General features: G+C 36.7%; 1 protein-coding gene across 1 annotated transcript in view; it reads right to left on the minus strand.

The window, feature by feature from the left end:
* The window catches only part of PCCA (propionyl-CoA carboxylase subunit alpha), a 265,961-nt gene that overhangs the window by 178,221 nt on the left and 68,406 nt on the right, over positions 1 to 19,334 (minus strand). Inside the window, exons 7-9 of the mRNA XM_079327423.1 lie at positions 15,324 to 15,455; positions 8,689 to 8,725; positions 3,473 to 3,551 (exon numbers count right to left, since the gene is read on the minus strand). Of these exons, the coding sequence (XP_079183549.1) occupies positions 3,473 to 3,551; positions 8,689 to 8,725; positions 15,324 to 15,455 (248 nt within the window). The remainder of the gene's footprint in view (positions 1 to 3,472; positions 3,552 to 8,688; positions 8,726 to 15,323; positions 15,456 to 19,334) is intronic.

Genomic DNA, 19,334 nt, shown 5'->3' on the forward strand with positions numbered 1-19,334 from the left:
GGAAAACAGAGTCCTGAATTTAATTCCTTTTCAGAGCTGCCAGGCCACCATCTGGAGCCATGAAGCCTAAAGTTTTAGTTAGATGTACAGTTGTTGTGAGCACACTGGAAGGAAGAAGCCTCCAGTTTCCCCAAAAAGAGGGAATGATCCAGACAAGGTGCAGACAGTCAGACATGCCCTAGTCATGTTCTGCTGTACTGCATCAAGAACTTCACATTGCCTATACCTGGAAAGCACTTTCAGATCACATTCACCAGGATGCAAGCATAGAGGCTCTTCACACACAAGACCAGAGTTGGGATGATCAAAGACTAAATTAGAAATACTTTTAGATACGGACCACAGCAGAACTTTCTCAGGGTGTAAAAAATCTACCAACCTCAACTTAAGGTAAACTGCTTTTCAGAAATCTGCCCTTCATTTTCAGTATAATTTCAAGTGGGTATCTATTAGGTGAAGAAAAGATATGCTAAATTATACCAAGAAAACTAGCTAGGGATTACATTAGAGTGAACATAGGGCTATTTTAATTTCAGATGTGGGTCAGTGGCTTGAACTGTACACAAAATTTCACTGTAGAACTTGACCAAAATTTGGAAAAAAGACATAGAATTGAGAATTAGGAGGGACTCAGATCTTAAAAAGCACAACAGCAGCCCTACCCAGAGATGGGATCAACACTGCAACCTTTCACAGTGAAAAGCATATGAACAGCTATTTCAAAAAATAAATTGTAACATTGACAAAAACTGTACCAGTATTTCTTCTAGAAATACTAGCTAATAGCCGGAATAATATAATAATTACAGAGGATCTAAAACAATTGTCATCATTTGGCATATTTAAGGGGCATGAAAGATGTAGTAGCAGTAAATTACCACAGTGAATAATTCTATAGCAGTAGCAATCAAGTTCCTCAGATCAGTCTTTTCTACTTCCAGTGGCTATTTCCACATCATACCACACATTCATTTAAGCCTCCTTATTGCCCACATAGACAGCTGAAACAAAAAAGGCTTTCAACTAGCCTGAAAATCTAAAAGTATGTTTCAAACAAGGAGAAAATTCTTCACCCAAAGGGTGGCTGGGCACCAGAACAGAGTCTCCTGGCAAGTGGCCACAGCACCAAGCCTGACAGAGTCCAAGAAATCTTTGAACAATACTCTCAGATATATGGTGAGACTTGGGGACGATCCTATACAAGGCTAGAGGTTGGACTCTGACCCTTGTGGATCCCTTCCAAATCAGGAATAATTCTATATAAATACTTTTGTTTTCAAGCAGTATTTTCAATTCATCCCATGAGACAAAGCCAAAAGAAGTTTATAGATCAAAATATCACCAACCGTTCTTCACACTCACCTTCCATTTCTGAACCCTAAAATGCAAGAGGCCATTCAGATATTGGTTTTTCCAGAACTTGCCCATAGGTGATGATTTTTTTTATTTTTAGTATTACATGGACTGAATGCAGCCAAACAATACAGCAGTTTTACGCAGTATTAAACTATCAGATAATTGTTTTGTAATAATTGAGTCACCTTCAAAACACTCAAGTCAAGTGTTCTCTAGACACATAAAAAGGAACAATTTTAGATCCGTAACACAACTAATGGACATATACAACAAATCTTTTACAACCTCATAGTTATTCTTAAAGCCAGACAAAGAGAAACCCAAATGCTCTACTTCACTTGCAAAGTAAATCTGTTTGTCCTCAAGTTCTCTTAAAACTCACTTTCATCTTCCAGCAACAAGTATTTTCTCAACTTAATTTTGCCTATTCACAAATGTTAAAACAATTTCTCCTTGATTTAGGTTCACTAAATAGTGTTGCTCTCTGACTGGGTGCTCTTCCTCTGAGCACCTTTGAAATTTAACATTACACTAGAAAGACAAGGCTTGCATAAGTAACTAAGATGATTATTATAAGGACTCTACTCCAAGCAATGAGGAGTTGAATGACACTTCAGAACTGAATTGGACTCGATGATCCTTATGGGTCCCATCCACTTCTAGATATTCTATCATTCAAAGGCTTTTCATAAACAAGTAGCTCAAATTATCATTAAACAGGACTGAGTCAAAATAGTATCACTAAATTAATTTAGTGATATGCAAATATATGTAGAAGAGTAACCCTTCTACTGGTACCAATCAGCTCTACCAGGTGACTTGCTAAACCATAATCAGTCTTTCTCCAAAATAAGTCAGCAATCATGATTTTAGATGCACTTTTACTTTAAAACAGTTACTTAATCAAGCTCCTTCTCTCCTTTCTGAACTAAAGAAGAAATTAATGCCTTCCGTTCAAGTCCAACGGGTGGAACTGCTGCCTGAATAAGATTAAGGTAGTAATTTTGGATTCTAAAGCAGTAGTTACAAAGTATCCTTTTAAGAAAGCAGGTTATTCTAGATCTTCATTCTAATGCACAAAACATTATTGCCCTATTTAGATTTGAATACAAATGGACTGGACAGAGCAAGGTACAAATAAACCCACCATGTTTTCTTTAAATCTAAAATTTAACTGCTAGACATTCATTCTTCTTCCATCCAATTTTTAGGTTTTGACAAACAAATTTCATATGGGACAGAAAAATGACAGGGAAGCCTTGCAGATGACTAAATTAAACTAATGAAAATTTCAGCTGTACTTTGAGTTGACTCCAACACATGTGCTGCTCCCTCCTCCATGCAGAAAGAAAAACATTCAGGTTATTTTGGATCAAATAGGCTTTTCATTACAAGTTTTTGAAAAACAAAAAATGAGAAAACACATTTTTCTGTAAGATCAGCAGCACACAGAGTTGAAATCAGGCTCCTCGCTGCCAGAAGATCAGCAGAGAATGGATTGTAAAATTTCAAATCAACAACAAAGCGTCATGAAACGTTCAGGATTCAGACAACCAGTCAGAGACATGAAAACATCTATGTGTTGAAACACATGTTGTTGTAAAACAGACAAAAGTACAATAGTTTGATGATACAAATGCTTTAAACACAGAAGTATGCAATTTATTAGAGCACATTCTGGTAACACCGTATGTTGTTTCCACATATGAATTATCAGTCTCATCAACTTTAACAGAACTAATGGCATGCATTCATGTTTGTGAATCAGGGCCAATAAATATTCTACCTAACACAGAGAATTAATAAATCAGCATTCTGAAAGGCATACAGCAAAATGTTATTTACAGTCTAACACTGGACTAACAGCAGTTATAAATGTTGGGTTTTTACTTCAATTAATGGATGATGTTTGTGAGGTCTATTCAATCATTAATTAGAAATAAGCTCATGCAAATTTCCAAAGTATATATCTCGTTATGCTAAAGGAAGAAAACCAAATAATATCCAATTTCTCTGTCTAACATTTCATATCTGCTCAACTGTCAGCTCACAATGGCTTAATGGGACTTCAGTAACTGCAGCATTCATCAAGGCAAGCTTTTGGACAGCATCTCACCTGGTCTCTTCATCATCCCAAGCGATTCTCATGCCTTTCCCACCACCACCTGCTGAGGCCTTGATCATGACAGGGTAGCCTAACAGCGGGGAACAATTAGACAGAAGTTCAAACTTTGTTCAGTTGGTCAGAGGAACATGACAACTGACCACATGTCCAATAAAGCCAGTAGACAATAACTTCGTTTATTTAAACACTTTGTTTGCAGGGAGAACAGAGGAGAAATTTTTCTTTTCAAAACTTAGCTGTCAGCGCAGTAATTTCTGCAGGCAAGAAAGGCTGTCTTCTCCAATTCATTTATACCAAAAAACCACTGAATTAATTATTCCCAAATAATGAAGTGATTTATGAATAAGGCATTTGACCTTTTCAAGCTCACATTTCTTTAGGAACAAATTTTTTCCCCTTTGTTGCTGCTTAAATATTTTTTTTTAATTAATAGCAAAAATGAGTAGATCTTCATAAGTTAAGTCTAAAGATTGAATAAGGAAATAGTACACAGCTTAAAAGTAGATTTACTAAAGATGGTCTATTTTTTAATATAAATAATTTCATTCAAAGCAGCTTCCTGAAACAATTTTGTCATACCAGAGAACTTCACCTTTCTCTACACAAACGTGCAGAAAACTAAAATTCAAGAATCTGATTTAAATGCTTTTGATATTTCCTGGGATAGCAGAAAATCCTTTGTGGTTTTGGTCTCCAGTATGTTTAATGAAAATCACAACATTAGGCAAATACAAGATCAGCTGATATGGTCTGCCAAGAAGACTATCAGCCCTTGAGAACTGAAGACATTCTATAAAAAGCTTTGATCTGGGGACAGAAAGAAACATTATTTGAATATCGTTTCTAGAAGTGGTCCAGTCTACTGTCATACGTGTTACTGATATTTACATATGTTTACTGATATTCCAGTTTATTTCTGGAATGTAGATCTACTCTTGTTCTGTCAAGTGGCAGCAATACAATATTCCCACCTCCTCCTCATAGTGATCTAACTGAAAGGAGGTTCAAGAGAAGATAATTAAAACCAGCAAGATCTGGAAAACCTTTGTTTTCTTAAAAAGTCTGAAATGGATACTGAAAAAAAGGCATGAGACAAGCATAAGAAACAGTAGTGTTGTTTGGAAGGCAGGAAAGCAGTAACAGTACAAGAGAACATTAAATTAACAAAGAATCAGGGGAAAAAAAAATCAATAAAATAGTTTCCAATTTAACACATTATTAGACTGTGAAACCCCAGGCTGTAAAGCATTCACGTGGCTGAAAGCTGTAGAGAGGTAATAGTTAAGCATATGTAGAGCACAAACCAAGCTCCTATAGGCATGGATTACCAAAAGGCTATAAATCTCCATGCTTTGGAGTCTAAAGTATCTCTTATTACAACATACAAGGTTAACACCAAACAGAGCCATGGAAATAACCTTTCTAGAATCTCTTAGATTTTCTTATGAAATAGCTGATACTACCCATAGAATGGTACAGATAAACCACAGTGTAACAACCAGCTTGATCCAGACCTCTGCAATCCCAGAGATTAAAGGGTAAAGCCAAAATAACTCTAGATTACAAGCAGCAACCGTGTAGTTCAACCAATTTTCATGAAACAATATATGCAATACCTACACAAGAGCATTTTATTGATGCTGTAGCTGCATCCTCTGATCCCTGGCAGTTGCCAGGCTCCTACACAAGTATTGGATCTCTTGAAATAAAGCTAAAAGCACATTTTGTATAACTCCCATGCAAGAAACGAGATTTTACTGGATTACACTAGTGAATCTCTGGCACTACAATCACCATCTGGAGACCCTATCCAACCCAAAAAGCTGCAAGAGTGAAATTTTGAAACAAGTTAGACTCTCAAGAGCCACAATATAAATAAAAATAAGTTTAAAAAAAAAAATAAAGTAGGGCTTGCTTTGAAAAAATACATACAGCTTTTCTGGTTGAGAATAAAAAAATGTAACAGACTTCTACATGTTAGCACGTAAATTAGCCAGACCCCTGACAACAAGGGAACTGGAGCTTTTGCTCAAATATGAGGTTACACACTCCTTGCTCTTGGGGGCACTGAACTAAGCTTTAGAGCAGCTCTTTAGCCAATACCAAAGACTGAAAGGAAGGCCTTGTAAAATTTCAGTTTTCCGTACATATTGGCCATAGGATACTGGGATCAGAATGCATTATTCAACACTCTCCACTCCTGGACTACTCAGCAGCAATCAAAATTGCTAAAGTATGTTCACATGGATTGGTTGGATTAGTTGTGGGAAGGGAGAGGCATGCAAGTGATTTTTAACACCATCTGTAAGCATCCAGAACAACACCAATGAAAAGACTCACAAAGCAGACACATTTTTGAATAGGTGTTAGGTTTTCAATCCTTCCTTCAAATCAGATGCCAATTTATGTGAGATTAAAACCTACTTTTCCTTTATAGTTTTCCATTCTTGTGACACCTCTTAAGGATGGGTCTAAAGATCTTAGGAGGCAAGAGAGCAAAAAGCAGTCAGACTTGAAGACCACTGCACCTACTTTTGCTGCTAAATAGGTACTCATAAATTAGGACTGCTTTGTTTCCAGGACAGTTACTGTTCTGAGAATCTGAACGACAAAAGGAGTACACAAACTTCTGATGTCCCACAGCTGCTAGCTCCTACCCTTTGCCACCATGGTTTTTAGATGTCATTTACCCATTCTTACAAAGTTGCAGGTAGTAGACCACAGAAGAAATTGTGCAATATCACTTTAAGCAATATTGCATGTGGTGATACAAGATTCTTTTCAATTTCCATTATTAAATGCTAGCACTAACCAAACCCATGTCAAATGAAAAATGACCAAAAAAACTTGTTCATCTCTTCAAGTCTTGTACAGACTTTCATTTAATTTTAACTGACTGTACTTCATAGATGTTCAATCTTTTCAAATAGAGGAGTTAAACTTACTGGGGTTTCATCAATGGCTCAGAAATTAAGAAGCCAACAGTTCTTAATGTACAGTTAATGTACAGTTCTACAAATCAACTTAAAAGCAGCATGGGAAAAAGGCCAATGTAATTAAGCACTTCAGAAAGGATCGGAAGAGCACAACAGCCCACACCAACAAATAGAGAAGAGAGACAGTAGAAGGAGCCAATAGAGCAATTTGTTCCTGAACTTCTTCCAATTTCTCATTTAGCCCAGTTTCCCTGTCACATTCTTTCTAAACAACACAGGAAAACATATCAAAGTGGGGCAAAGAGAAAGTTTCACTCCCACACCTAGAAAATGTGTATCCATAGATAATAGTCACTGAAAGAGGCGAAGGCCATGTTCTCAACCATGAGGTGCCATACCCCACTACTACTGGATCTTTGGCCAAAACACAGCAGGGAGAAGCAGAAAAAAAACACAGGCAGCAAGAGAGCATCACACACAGTTTTACTGTTTTAAGCACTGAACATGGTTATTTTTTTAAGAAACACTTAAGATTTCCTAGAAGACTGCAACTCTGGATTAGTGAAATTAGGAACAATCTGAAAGTACCTCACAGTATATCAAGTGCTTTATACACAAGGACAAATACATTACATATATACACAAGAGACTATAATTTCACTCAATCTTAGACCCTTTGAAATTTAAATCACTATGTTTTATTCTGGTCAGTGGTTAAAATTAGAGAGAAGCTTAACCAAACTGACCACCTTGTCGAAACGTAGGTGGGGAAAAAGCTAGAAGGGATATTTTTCTTTCACTACATGGCATCATAGTGTAAATCCTTGTATCAAAACTGTTTAAGAATTTTCCATCTAAATAAAGCACCACCCAGCTGTCTGTAATTGACTTTATTATCACAGATTTAATACTGCCTTGATATGACCTCCAAAGTGCTACTGATATCAAAGACAGGAACCAGTCAACAGAACACCAAAAGATCTCAGAAGAAAATTTAAAAAGAATGCATTTTAAAGGGTGTCTAGAAAATCACCACATGCCTTCTGACTTACATTCATCAAAACTGTTTTAGAAAGTACTTGCAGGAAATCTTTAAAGCACAAGAGCAAGAAAGATTATTGAAGAAAAGTGTATTGAAATAAAGTCACATAACTGTGTCTTTATGTAGAACTAAACCAAATTTTATTTACCATTCTCTTCTGAATGTTCCAGTTTGGTTAATAACCTCTTTCCTTTGGCAATGCTCCCATGCCAGTGATTAGTTATCACTGGATTTCACAAGCAGGACACAAAGCCTGACTCACAGAAATGTTGACTTCAATTGTATCAGCCTAAAAGTCGGACAAGCCTAGGAGAGGTTTCAGGGTAGTTAACCAGTGCAGGGTAAAAGCCCCAACTTAAACTGGAAGTGGAAAGATCTTACACCATGGCTTAGAAGTTATCTGTAGCAGTGCAACTCCTACTTTCTATCCGGCACATAAAGGCACAGCAATAGCTCTTGACACAGCTGAAAAGTTGTTTATAGTTGTGATAAACCTAAATAGCTTCTCAAAATTGCAATCTCAAAGGAAAAAATAAAGAAAAATCCCGTGAAAAATCAGACATCTTACTGCATTAGATTCTTCTTCTAGAAAACACTTAAAAACATGCAATTTCAAGCATATGGCTTAGTATTTTCACTAATATCAAGCTTTAGTAAATAAAAGCCAAAACTCATTAAACACATATTACACTTAACCTTCTTCAAAATGAGTCCCAGACTCATTTGCTGGTTGCTCTTTTCACCATCCTGTAAGATATGCAGAAGCTGAATAGTGACTTTATTCCAGTACACCCAGAAGACTGGTGATCTGGATCATATCCAAGCTAGCTGCAGTCCACACACTGATGAAGAATGAAGATCATAACATCACTGGTGTCAGTCTCCATCTAAAGAGAAGTGTACCATGCCTAACTTCTGACTATCATGTCCAAATGCAGATATATTTTTAGATAACTCCTTTAGTGAGGTACTCATTACTGCATATTACATTCATTCCACAAATCATGGCTGCACTTGTTCTGTAGAGTCCAGTTTGAAAAGCTCAAATGTGATGATTTAAGAGACAGGGCGTTAATGCCTAGATTCCTCCAGCCCTATGGGCAACAGGGAACTTAAAAACTATTAAAACATTATTTGTTCTATAGGGATTACTTATTACACATTCAATTTAGTCAACCATGTCTGCTGAGAGGCACACAAATCCCACCATAGCTAATTTAAGAACTTACCAATTTCCCTTGCAATTCTGACAGCTTCATCTGCATCCTGTAAAAGCAGGAAATGAGACCCAACGTTAATCCCATCAGCCATTGCACTGTGTCCTGAGGGCAGTCATATATTGCACTACTGTCTCCTCCGATTCATTTAATGTTTGATTTTACAACCTTGTGACCCTTTTCAGCCAGAGGAATGTAAAATTAATACCATAAGTGGAATGTAAATTCTACCTCATCATTAGTGCACCGAGAAACTCAAAGCAACAAGAATCAGCTGACAGGAAACACAACCAGGATCACAAAATTATTTTCTGCAGTTGTAGGAATTTAATGCTAGAATTTAGACGTTTACAATCAATAATGGACCATAAATCAGATCGTTAAAGTTTGTCCACTACGAGCTTGTTTCTGTCCTCACAGGTATTCCTTGTGTTTTTCCTGGTTGCTGTCAGTAGGGGGAGTTGATTCTCTATTGTTTGGGAGTAATTCAAGTTCAGGAAAAAAATAAAAAACTTGTAGAACTTCTTCAGAGACAAATGGGTTTACTCAAGAAAGAACACAAGCACTTCAGTTTTGAAAGTTCTGCATTCTGAAGACAAAATAAACTTTAAATTTATCATTTTAAACTGTATCTGAAAGGAGAAGATTCCCATAATTGTTTTCATTTAAAAGTTGCATAAGCCAACGTCACAAATTCTTTTGTTGATGCCACCTATTGCTTCAGCTGTCTTATAGTACTGTAGCCTGTAGTACAGAAAAAAGTCCTGGGAAACTCAGAGAACAAAAACCAGAATATTTTAATTACTTACATTTCAATAATCAAATCACTTCTCCTGCAGTAGCTAATTCTTCTTATTTCTACTAGTAAGAGCATCATTCCATTATACAAAATTAGAAAGAAAAAGGGTTAAATTACAGTGATATAGGTTAAGCTTGAAAATTCCATCCAAATTTGCTAATATTTATACTATCCCATGACATACATTAAAAAATTTGTATAGAAGGCAGTAATGTCTGGAAACCACCAGCTGCTAAGTGTGTCTGAAACTATGGGGGCTGACTTATGAACATTAAACTGAAACTTGATATTTTTAAAGCTTTCAAGGCAATCCATTTTAAAAGCACCCAGGTCAGAACTTTAAAAAAAAAATACATAAGAAATGTTCATACCTGGTTCATTTATGTCCGATAATAAAACAAAATCCTCTTTAAAAGTCTTCAGTACCTAGTAACAGCCCCATGAAGAATAAGGGGGCTGGCAGGGGAAGTTGTCAGAAAATTTAATTTCCTTTCATTAGCTAGTCTGCTCCACAAATCGGTGCTTGTTAAGTTCAAAGCAATCCTGAAAGCAACATCAGTTTTAAGTCTTTTTACTCCAGTCACATCTGCTAATGAGATTTTTCCAAATAACAATTGTTTTTAACTCAAGAGATAAATCTAGCAAAAAAAAAAAAAAAAAAACACTGCCCCTCACACCCCTCCCAAAAAAAAAAAAAAAAAAAAAAAAGTAACCCTCAAGAGTTTACTGCTTTATTACACCTTGCTGCTTTCCATGACCCTGCACCCTCCAAATTTTAGCTTAAAGGGATAAAATGCATGAAAAGGGTCATTTAAGAATGTTAGTGGTTTCCACACATTGAGTTTGAAGGTTCTTTGTTCCTGCCTGTGACAGTTATGCGAGAATACTTCCCCTTAATAGCCTCTCTGTCAGGAAGTGTTAAACCTGCCAAATGCAGACAATTAGAGCCTCTTGAACAAAATGCAGGAAGAGTAATGACTGATGAAGAGCCACGATTACAGTTGAGAAGGAAACTTTTACATTTCTTTTCTCTTGCAAATTTCCCCATATATTTGCAAAATAGAATTAAGGGGGGGAAGCAAACAGGGTAATCTTTTTTCACTTAGTTACCTGCAAACAAGTGGCCAACTGATACACTGTAGTCCACAGGAAGACAAGCTGCAAATCATTATAGGGGAACTTTTCACTGCCACTGTATTTTTACACATGCATACAACAACTTTAAGTAACAAGCAGATTGGTATCAGCAGCACTAATTGTCTTAGTTCTGGGCTTGAAAAGATTTTAGTCACATGCCCAGCACAGTTATTAATTTACACTGTGTCAACATCTGTTTCTTTTACAGTTCTAACATATTAGAACCAAAACGCGAAATGAGGAAAAAAAAAATCCATGCATACTCAAATTTATGCTTTCAAAGAGCATTTTTGAACCAGAAAACAAAATTATGCTGTGAATGAAAGAGGAAAACTAATATAAAAAAAATTAATATATTGCATATTGACATATTGAAGAAATTGACATATTGCAATCTCTAAGTTTTTTGATCTTTTTCCATAAGAAGGTAGGTTGAATGTAGGTTAAAAATATCGCGATTTTCACTTGCTGATTACATAAACACAGAAGCAGTTTGAGTAATCAGAAAAAAGTCAGGACAATTATTCTAGCTTTTTGGTACATAAAACTTACAACAGTATACAATATTTGCACATGAGGAGCAAAAAAACGAATGCTATGATACTGCCTAACACACAAGCCCATATGTGCAAAATATACAAAACCACACTGGTACTAAAAACACTTTAGATTTTTTTTTAAAGCAAAAGTCTTAAATGATTTACTGCAGTTTCCTCCAAAAGCACATTAGCTACACAACCATTTTCCCAAAATATACTGGAGACTGTAAAGAAATATATAATTTTAGCACCATCTTTTATTGTACAAATAAAAATGTTCAAGTAATGGTAGAAGTTAATAAAAATCCTAAGAGTTATAAAATTATGTCATAGTGTTTTCACAAATAGGTGATTCCATTAAGTTAAAGAGATATAAAATTGTCCTTTAGCATAAGAATTCCTAACCTCCTACTTTCATGTACACGCCTCTCAACCAGGTACCAGCAGGTGGAGACAGAAAAGCAAAACTTGATGTTAGAAGATGCCAGGAAAAATCTGACTGACTCCAAGAACTGTGAAACACTGTATTTTGAAGAACTCTATAATGGTTTTCATGGCTAAGGGTGTTAGCCTTACAAGCTGGAGGTTTTCTACCCAGTCTCCTAAGAATCTCTCCAACTAAACAGTGATCATCCAATCCTAATCTCAATATCCCAAGGCAAAAATGCAGTTAAAACAGCTACCAAAACTTAACCACAGTAAATTCAGAGCCCTGCTGAAGACTTCTAACATGTTTACTGACATCAGTAAAAAATAAGTAGACACAGACATTATTCTTCTGTGTCTACACACAGCTGTGTCCTACCAGCCATAAAACCACACTGGCTGTGTATGGTGAAAATACAAAAATCATTCTTCCCTTTGCCATTCCTTTGCCAGTTTTTCACCACAGCATGTTCTTATGTTCATTATTCAGCCTCCACCTTCTCTCTTACTCCCCTTTAGCTGTTTACAGTCAATACATCATCTCAGCCCAAACTTCAGTATAGTCATTGCTCACAGAGATTAATGCTAATTCTTTTGATTAAAACCACTTACCACTACCTTTCCAATCGGGAGTCATAAAACAAATTGTAGTTAGACATTTTGAAATTAATTACCTTCGAATGCTTTTGTTGGCTCTCTAGCTGACAACATAAGACTCCAATTCCTTACATGTTCAAACTAGACAACCCTTACTCCAGCCAACTGGGAAACTGAACCAGGGATGAGAATAAAAGTACTCTTCATCAAACTGCTCTCTCCATTCTACATTCTTCCACACTCAGTTTCCTATTTGCTACAGCATTTGCCAGTACAAGAACAATTAGTTGTGTCTTTATGTCAAGTATCCTCCTCTTCAATCCTCCCAGCTTTAAGCACATTGTTGAAGGGCTTCCCTCTTATAAATTTCTAATTTAATTTCTACTCACTGGGAACTTTTCTGCATGCAATTTTCAAAGATGTTATTACAATACCTTAGCAGCTATAGTGTCTCCTATGTCTAAGGGCTGAGCAACATGAGAGGAAAAAACATCCTTTATTCATGAAGGACCTAAGTATCTGCAACACTATTTAACAAGGATAAAGACAAACAAAGTAACAACGATTTTCAGTACAGTTGAATAATGAACCACTAGAAGTTGTTACTCCGTGTTTGTTTTGGCTATTCATCCACAAAGAATACATGGAACAGATCTGTCTTAATTTCTAATATTGTCAGAGGCATGAATGCAGTTTTCCTCTAGCATTACTAAAGTCCACTTTAAAGTTGAAGCCACCTCTAATCACCTTCACCACCAAGCAGACACTTAACTCCTTCCTAAAATTTTTAAATTTTTATTTATCAAGAAAAATAGTCCTCAAATATTTTGAAAGCTTCATAACTGTGACTAAAATAGGTCTCCCACAGAGTGACAGGAATTCTAAACAGTCTCTAGCTCCTTGTGTGTTGCTGTCCTGATTAGAGCTGATATCATGCAGATTTGCACCTCTATCTTAGTCTGAACTTGCAAAACAGTATAACAAGCTCTAACCAAAGATCAGGCATCCTGTATGACCTAATTATTTGGGTATTCATTTGAGCAAAAGACATTGTCACAGGAAGGAAATCAGAGAACAAACACAGGCACATGCTTAGATCCACAGCAAATATGACACCATCAATTATCAGCAGCTTTATTTCCTATAATTGGTAATCAAAGCATCAGTTAGCCTAAAATTTACAACTCCACTTTTTGATGGAGATTACAATGCTGGCAACATCTCTGGACTTTCTCTTTTTTTATTTGGTAGGCACACTGCAATTTGGGGGTTATTTTTATATATGTACTCTTTTTCATCAACACTCTTTAGATAATCAGAACTCATGCAGGGTTGAGATATGTGAAACTGGTATGACATAGACACTTTGGGATTAAGCAACTACCAAATAGCTCCTTTCAATAGCAGAGGACTGGAGTTGTCAACTTAGTCCTACATTCCAGTTCTTTTGGTTTTAAGGCTATTGTTGGATATAGCCCATTGTCAAACACATCACTTCAGTTTCCTTTTTGTGTCAGGAACTTCAGGTACTTGTCAGAAACAGTGCAGTTGAAGGTCTATGAAACAAGTGCATACAAGAAAGCAGCTTAGCTGCACTGGTTATAGGTCTGTCTGTTCATTAACCATTAACCTACTTTGTCAGGTTTGGGTTGTTTTATTAGCAGAACAGACCCTCACATAAGTTTTAACTCGATGCAATGAGAAAACCAGCATTTTGTGTATTTAATTCTGCACTGGAGAATGTTTTGTGGTGTTCAAATGATTGATTCAAAGTTATCTCCTACCTAGATGCTTTTCTGGAAGTTACTTTCAGGATTCCTAGAAGAACACACTGGATATCAGAAGAGACAATGTTATGCACAGCTTGGCTGCTGTTAAATCTTATGAGTGGTAAGGGACCACATACACAAGGGACTGCTAAAAGATGCAATAAAAACCTGAAATTTGGCAATTTGTCACTTCCAGACTTCAGCATGGCCATTAATGCCAGTCCAAAATTCATATGGAGTCCTCCAGAAGAGGAAGTCTTTGCACTTTTACCTGTTGCAGCATTATCCTGCTACCAGACATTACAAATATCACACATTTCCATCACAAGTACTGAAAAATTCTCTTGGACATTCTGACCTCAGCTTTTTTTGTGATTTTATCATTCTCTCTCACTAGTCAAGTTCTCCAGCAGCCTCATTGGGCCAGGTAATTTTGTGAGGGCTTAGCCCTTTGTATTCTATTTACCTTTCATCTGTAGTCAGGTTTTGGAGGGTATTTTGTCTCTTTAACAGAGTTTTAATTTCAGATTTTAGCTACTACGCTCTTTTTCATGCAAAGTTTTACTCAAACTTCATTTGAAAAATATCTGACATGCAAAGCATAAAAAATTTCAACCCAGGAGGTCAACATTTTATAATGCACCAAGTTATAGTTTTATACAATGAAGGATTTAAAAGAAAATCTTAACTACATTAATATAGACAATATATTAAGACACACAGGAAAGCTTTTAAGAGCCCAATACAACCATTATTGCATAAAATAAACAAAAACTAAGATATACTTTATTTAACTGTACAAACTACAAAGGAACAACAAATTTGTTTTTACAAAAATCAAAGAAGACATTGTTGGAAGACATTGCTTCTAAAACCACCAAAAGAATGAGCTATAGATTCTGATAAAGAACGACCAAATCCCCTCCATCCCATTCTCATCCTGAATTTTTCAACACATGGAAATATGCACCATCAGAACAGACTATAAAATGGAAACTTCACACAGTTTAACAAACTTCACTTAACTCAGAGCTGCCAAGATCTTGGCCAACAAGAAGACCTGAGAAATGTAAAGATGTGCAAATAAGTCAACTCTACACCTGACATTTAACACATCTACCTGCCTTCATGTTAAATTTAAAGCAAAGTATTTTTAGAGACTCCACTGAAGAACTCCTAACACATCATTTATTATCAAGGACTTTCCTCCTCTTCTCCAAAGCTCTCTTGTTAGTAAAAATCAGTACTCCATTTTTAATTACCTTTTACTGAAAAAGAAGAAGAAATTATAATTAGATTCTGCATCAGACTTTCAATAGGTGTACTTTGATTTCGACACTGTTCCTACAGTGGGCAGACGGTAATTAAATGATTTCTCACCTTGACTACTCCATCAAAGCCAGGGATCGTGTTGACCTTTGCATTCTTGGCTAACAATTTGCTTTCAATCTTGTCTCCCATAGCTTGAATAGCGTGTGTGTCAGGTCCAATGAAGGTGACACCTTCTGATGCCTGCAAAGACAATGAAGATAAAACTTTACAAAGAGAAAAATAAAAATAATCTTTTCTTCTATAAACAGATATTGACTTTTTTCCTCTTTTTGAGCTAATGCAACAAGATTTATAAGGCAGCGATCTCTTTACATAACAACAGAGCAATATATAAATACTTCAGACAGTTCATTAAAAATGTGTATGACCTTGTGAAACTATGTATACACACAGATTCAAAGCCCTATAATTAGCATTTGTATAAATCAAAAGTCAGGCTAGAGAAAAATAGCTGCAAGTGGAAGAACTCCACCCTGTTAGAAATATCCCTTCAAAAATCAGAGGCTTGTTAATTCACTATTGAGATAACCAAAAAGCGATTTACAAATGTGCACCTGTCAAATGATAACACAGTTTAAAATTCTATTTAGTATGCATTCCTAAAACCAAACCTCAATGAAACAACACAATGAAAATGCAGTCTTTTACTCAACATTTTTAAGACCTTGAAAATAAAGCAATAAGTAAAAACATTTCCTGATTCTTTCAGGCAACTCTTCTCCAATAATAATGTGGAAAGGGGTTAACATAAAATGTTTTAACATTTCAACATCAATACATAGGTAAAGCACTGAACTGCATGTTTCTTCCTCCTGTTTCTCTATGCCAACAATAGACATCAGCAAGGTTATTCAGACAGGCATTTTTTCAAACCTTTTCAAGTCAGTACTACAGTAAGTTTAAAGGCAATACTATCAGAACTATTCCCTGAAAGTTACTCATGCAATAATGAGTACACATGTTTTAGGTAACTTTACATCTTTTGTACTGGTGAGGTTTGGTGGCTGGTTTTTTAAGCCAGACAAAAGCCTTAGCTTTTGGGAATGCAGGACCCCTAATATAGCAAAAACTAAACACAGTGTCAAGTACAAGCAAAGGCAAGATTTGGAAAATCCATTTGGGAAGTTCATGATTGAGTTTATGTGACCATCACAGTCACAGTCTGTCAAACATCTGACTGCCCTGGGAACAGAGTGGGTGTTAGTGTAAGTCATCATACTCTCAACAGAAAGTAGATCTGCCCATCTGACAAACTCCTGTGGACCCGAGGTAATTGAAGAGACTGAGTCTAGAAGAGGAGTTTCCTTTGCACCACCTCCTGGAAATTATGAATGTTGATACTCACAATTACTGCATTATACACTTAGTAGTAGATTCTGTTTCAGTGACAGCCTAAGCAGAACTAAAGATAGAAAGCATGAAGGAGGGAAAACTGCATGAACAACTTTTACACACGTATACTTGGCAATGTATACTCTTCTGTGGGCTTATGAGTCTGTGGCAAAGCAGCCAACTCACTGCCAGGCCTCCTGGAGCTGCAGGAAATGATTGAACAGCTCCAACTCAGCTTTAGACAAAACAAGTGATACTAGAACTTATCCTCTGTCTTTTACTATGTTAGTTATGGACAATTAAACACAGTTTTTGGTGTCCTCTTTTGAGCCAAGATATTTGAATCTGCATGTAATATCAGCTTAAGAGGGGCAGTTTCAACCAAAAAGGAGATACGCCATGTATAAAAACACTGCTATCAAGAATCTCATGTTTTCTCTTTCAGGATCATTTGATGAGGGGATTTATCCACTCACAGCATGCTGATGTGGCAAAACACACTCCAAGTGCCCAGCTGCTTCCAGGTGCAAGAGCCCCTATAGTTATCTTACCACACAGGAACAGTTACAATAAGGCCTTGTGCTTGTTCATTCCCTAGTACATAAAATTATTAGTTTGAAGGAAGTATTTCCCATCTCTGAGGAAGAAGATAGTGAGGCTGAGAATACAGAGAGATCTCAGAAGCATTTGTAGATACTCTGCTTTATTGAAAACAAGCTTTAATTTGCAAACACACATCTGGTTTTAAACAAATTTATTAAACTTACAGGAGAACCCACAGAATCTGTTGCACGCTGACATTGAACCAAAGGTTCTCAAATTCATACTTACATAGGACATTTTCAACTCAGGGTGATACTTACTGAAGACAGTAACAACCCTCAAGCGACTGAGGCAACAGAGAGAGTTCCTCCTCCCTCATTCACTCTCCTTCCCCTCTGGTACATGCCTGCCCACAGTCCCAACTATCCCCCCTTCTCTAAAGGCATGCTTAAACACCCCTCAGCTGACTTACCCAACCAACACGGTAGACAGTAGCCTGCCTATTTTTTTTGTGTAAGAAGTGCTTTCCATCACTTTCATGAGACAAAATGAGGTAAACAGCAAAACTTAATGGGCACTGAAAGAAGGACCACGAGCTGCTGGTGCATGCAACTGGGAACACGAACCTTCAGCAGGATGGCACATCCCCATACTCTGAGGTACTCTGCAGGGTGGTTGACCTGCTCTTCTTGTCAAATCTGCATTACTGTTTTAAGGTTTATTTCAAAAACCAAACATAATGCTTCTCTGAGGAGCACTATTTGAATCACAGAATGGCTAAAGTTTGAGGCATCAAAGCCACTCAAAACAACTCTGACGTGTTATGCATTTGGGGCAGGATTTTGTGGCAGTGAGGTGGCAAGATTTTGTGGCAAGATCAGCAAGTGTGAGCAGTACAAGTTAACACACTTATTGAAGAATTTATTGGTGAGTAAGATTATGAAGGAAGATCCATAGATAAGAACTTTATCATAGGTCTGGTTTTCAAAATTCTGTCCTAACCCTCAAGTTTTCTACACAGGAGGAACTAGAAAAGGTTTCCATTAAATCCTTACATGCAGCTGATTAATTCTTTCATCATTATACTCCCTCTTGGCACACAACCAGTCAAGGAGGCAGGCCCAAGGGAGAAGGGAATAGGCAAAAGCAGCCTGGTAAATCACAGTGTTCTAGAAAAACTGGGATCATCCACAAATACAATCCCCAATGCACAGCTCATAGATCACCAGAAGGACACAAACCTGTGCTGCAGCTGCCTGCAGACACACAAAAAGCAGAGCAGATAACAGCACACCTCAAAGAAGGCTGGAATAGACAGCTGGGCTAAAAAGCCTCTAAATCACATAGGCTAAATGCAGGGCTGAAAAGCTGAGCTGGCAGCAAAAGAAAGGTCCAACAGAAGTACAAAAAAACCTAGGAAAAAACTAAGCAGAACAGAAAAATCCAGATGAAATATCCAAAGAAATAATATTCAGGAGTACTACCAAGGAAAAAGGGAAAAAAAAAACAAAAACAAAAACTACAAACGCCACCATCAACACAGACACACATCAGTTGAATAAGGTAGGTACATAAAACACTTCAGAATTCAAAAAATGTCCATTCAACATTGGGAAGGTATCCTTCAAGGAAATCTTCTATAAGAATATGTAATAAAAAACATCCACTCAAGAACTTAGGAAATTCTGAACCAGCAAAATGCTCCACAATAGAATGTGGTGGACATGAAAAAACATCTTGAAGCTTTCTGCTAGATGCACAGAAATGACCTAGCAGCTCAAACACTTGGGCCCTATTGCAGCTGTCTTGAAAGCTCGGGATTAAGAGCATACACAGGATTGGACAGTGATTTGTGTGGGCATCAACCTGCAAATTTAGTACCAGTAAATAGAAAACTTCATTCTCTGCTGTAAGAATTAATTTAATAATTTAATTTTAAGCTGCAAAGGGCCTGAATCAGTAAAAAGCCTAAGTTATTGTCATGGATCACCAAGAGCAGTAACTCTCCAGCAGTTTAGTGAAAAGTTCCTCCAATCTTGTTAACAATTAAATAAGTAGAACTTTTGAAGAGAAAGGAACTTTGCAATGCACACACATTAACACAAACACACATGAGAGAAAAGCCAATACATGCAAAATACAATACATGCAAGTAGCATACTTCATTGGAACAAGTATTTTTAC

The sequence above is a fragment of the Erithacus rubecula genome (assembly GCF_903797595.1).
Source record: "Erithacus rubecula genome assembly, chromosome: 1".
In the NCBI taxonomy this organism is placed as follows: domain Eukaryota; kingdom Metazoa; phylum Chordata; class Aves; order Passeriformes; family Muscicapidae; genus Erithacus; species Erithacus rubecula.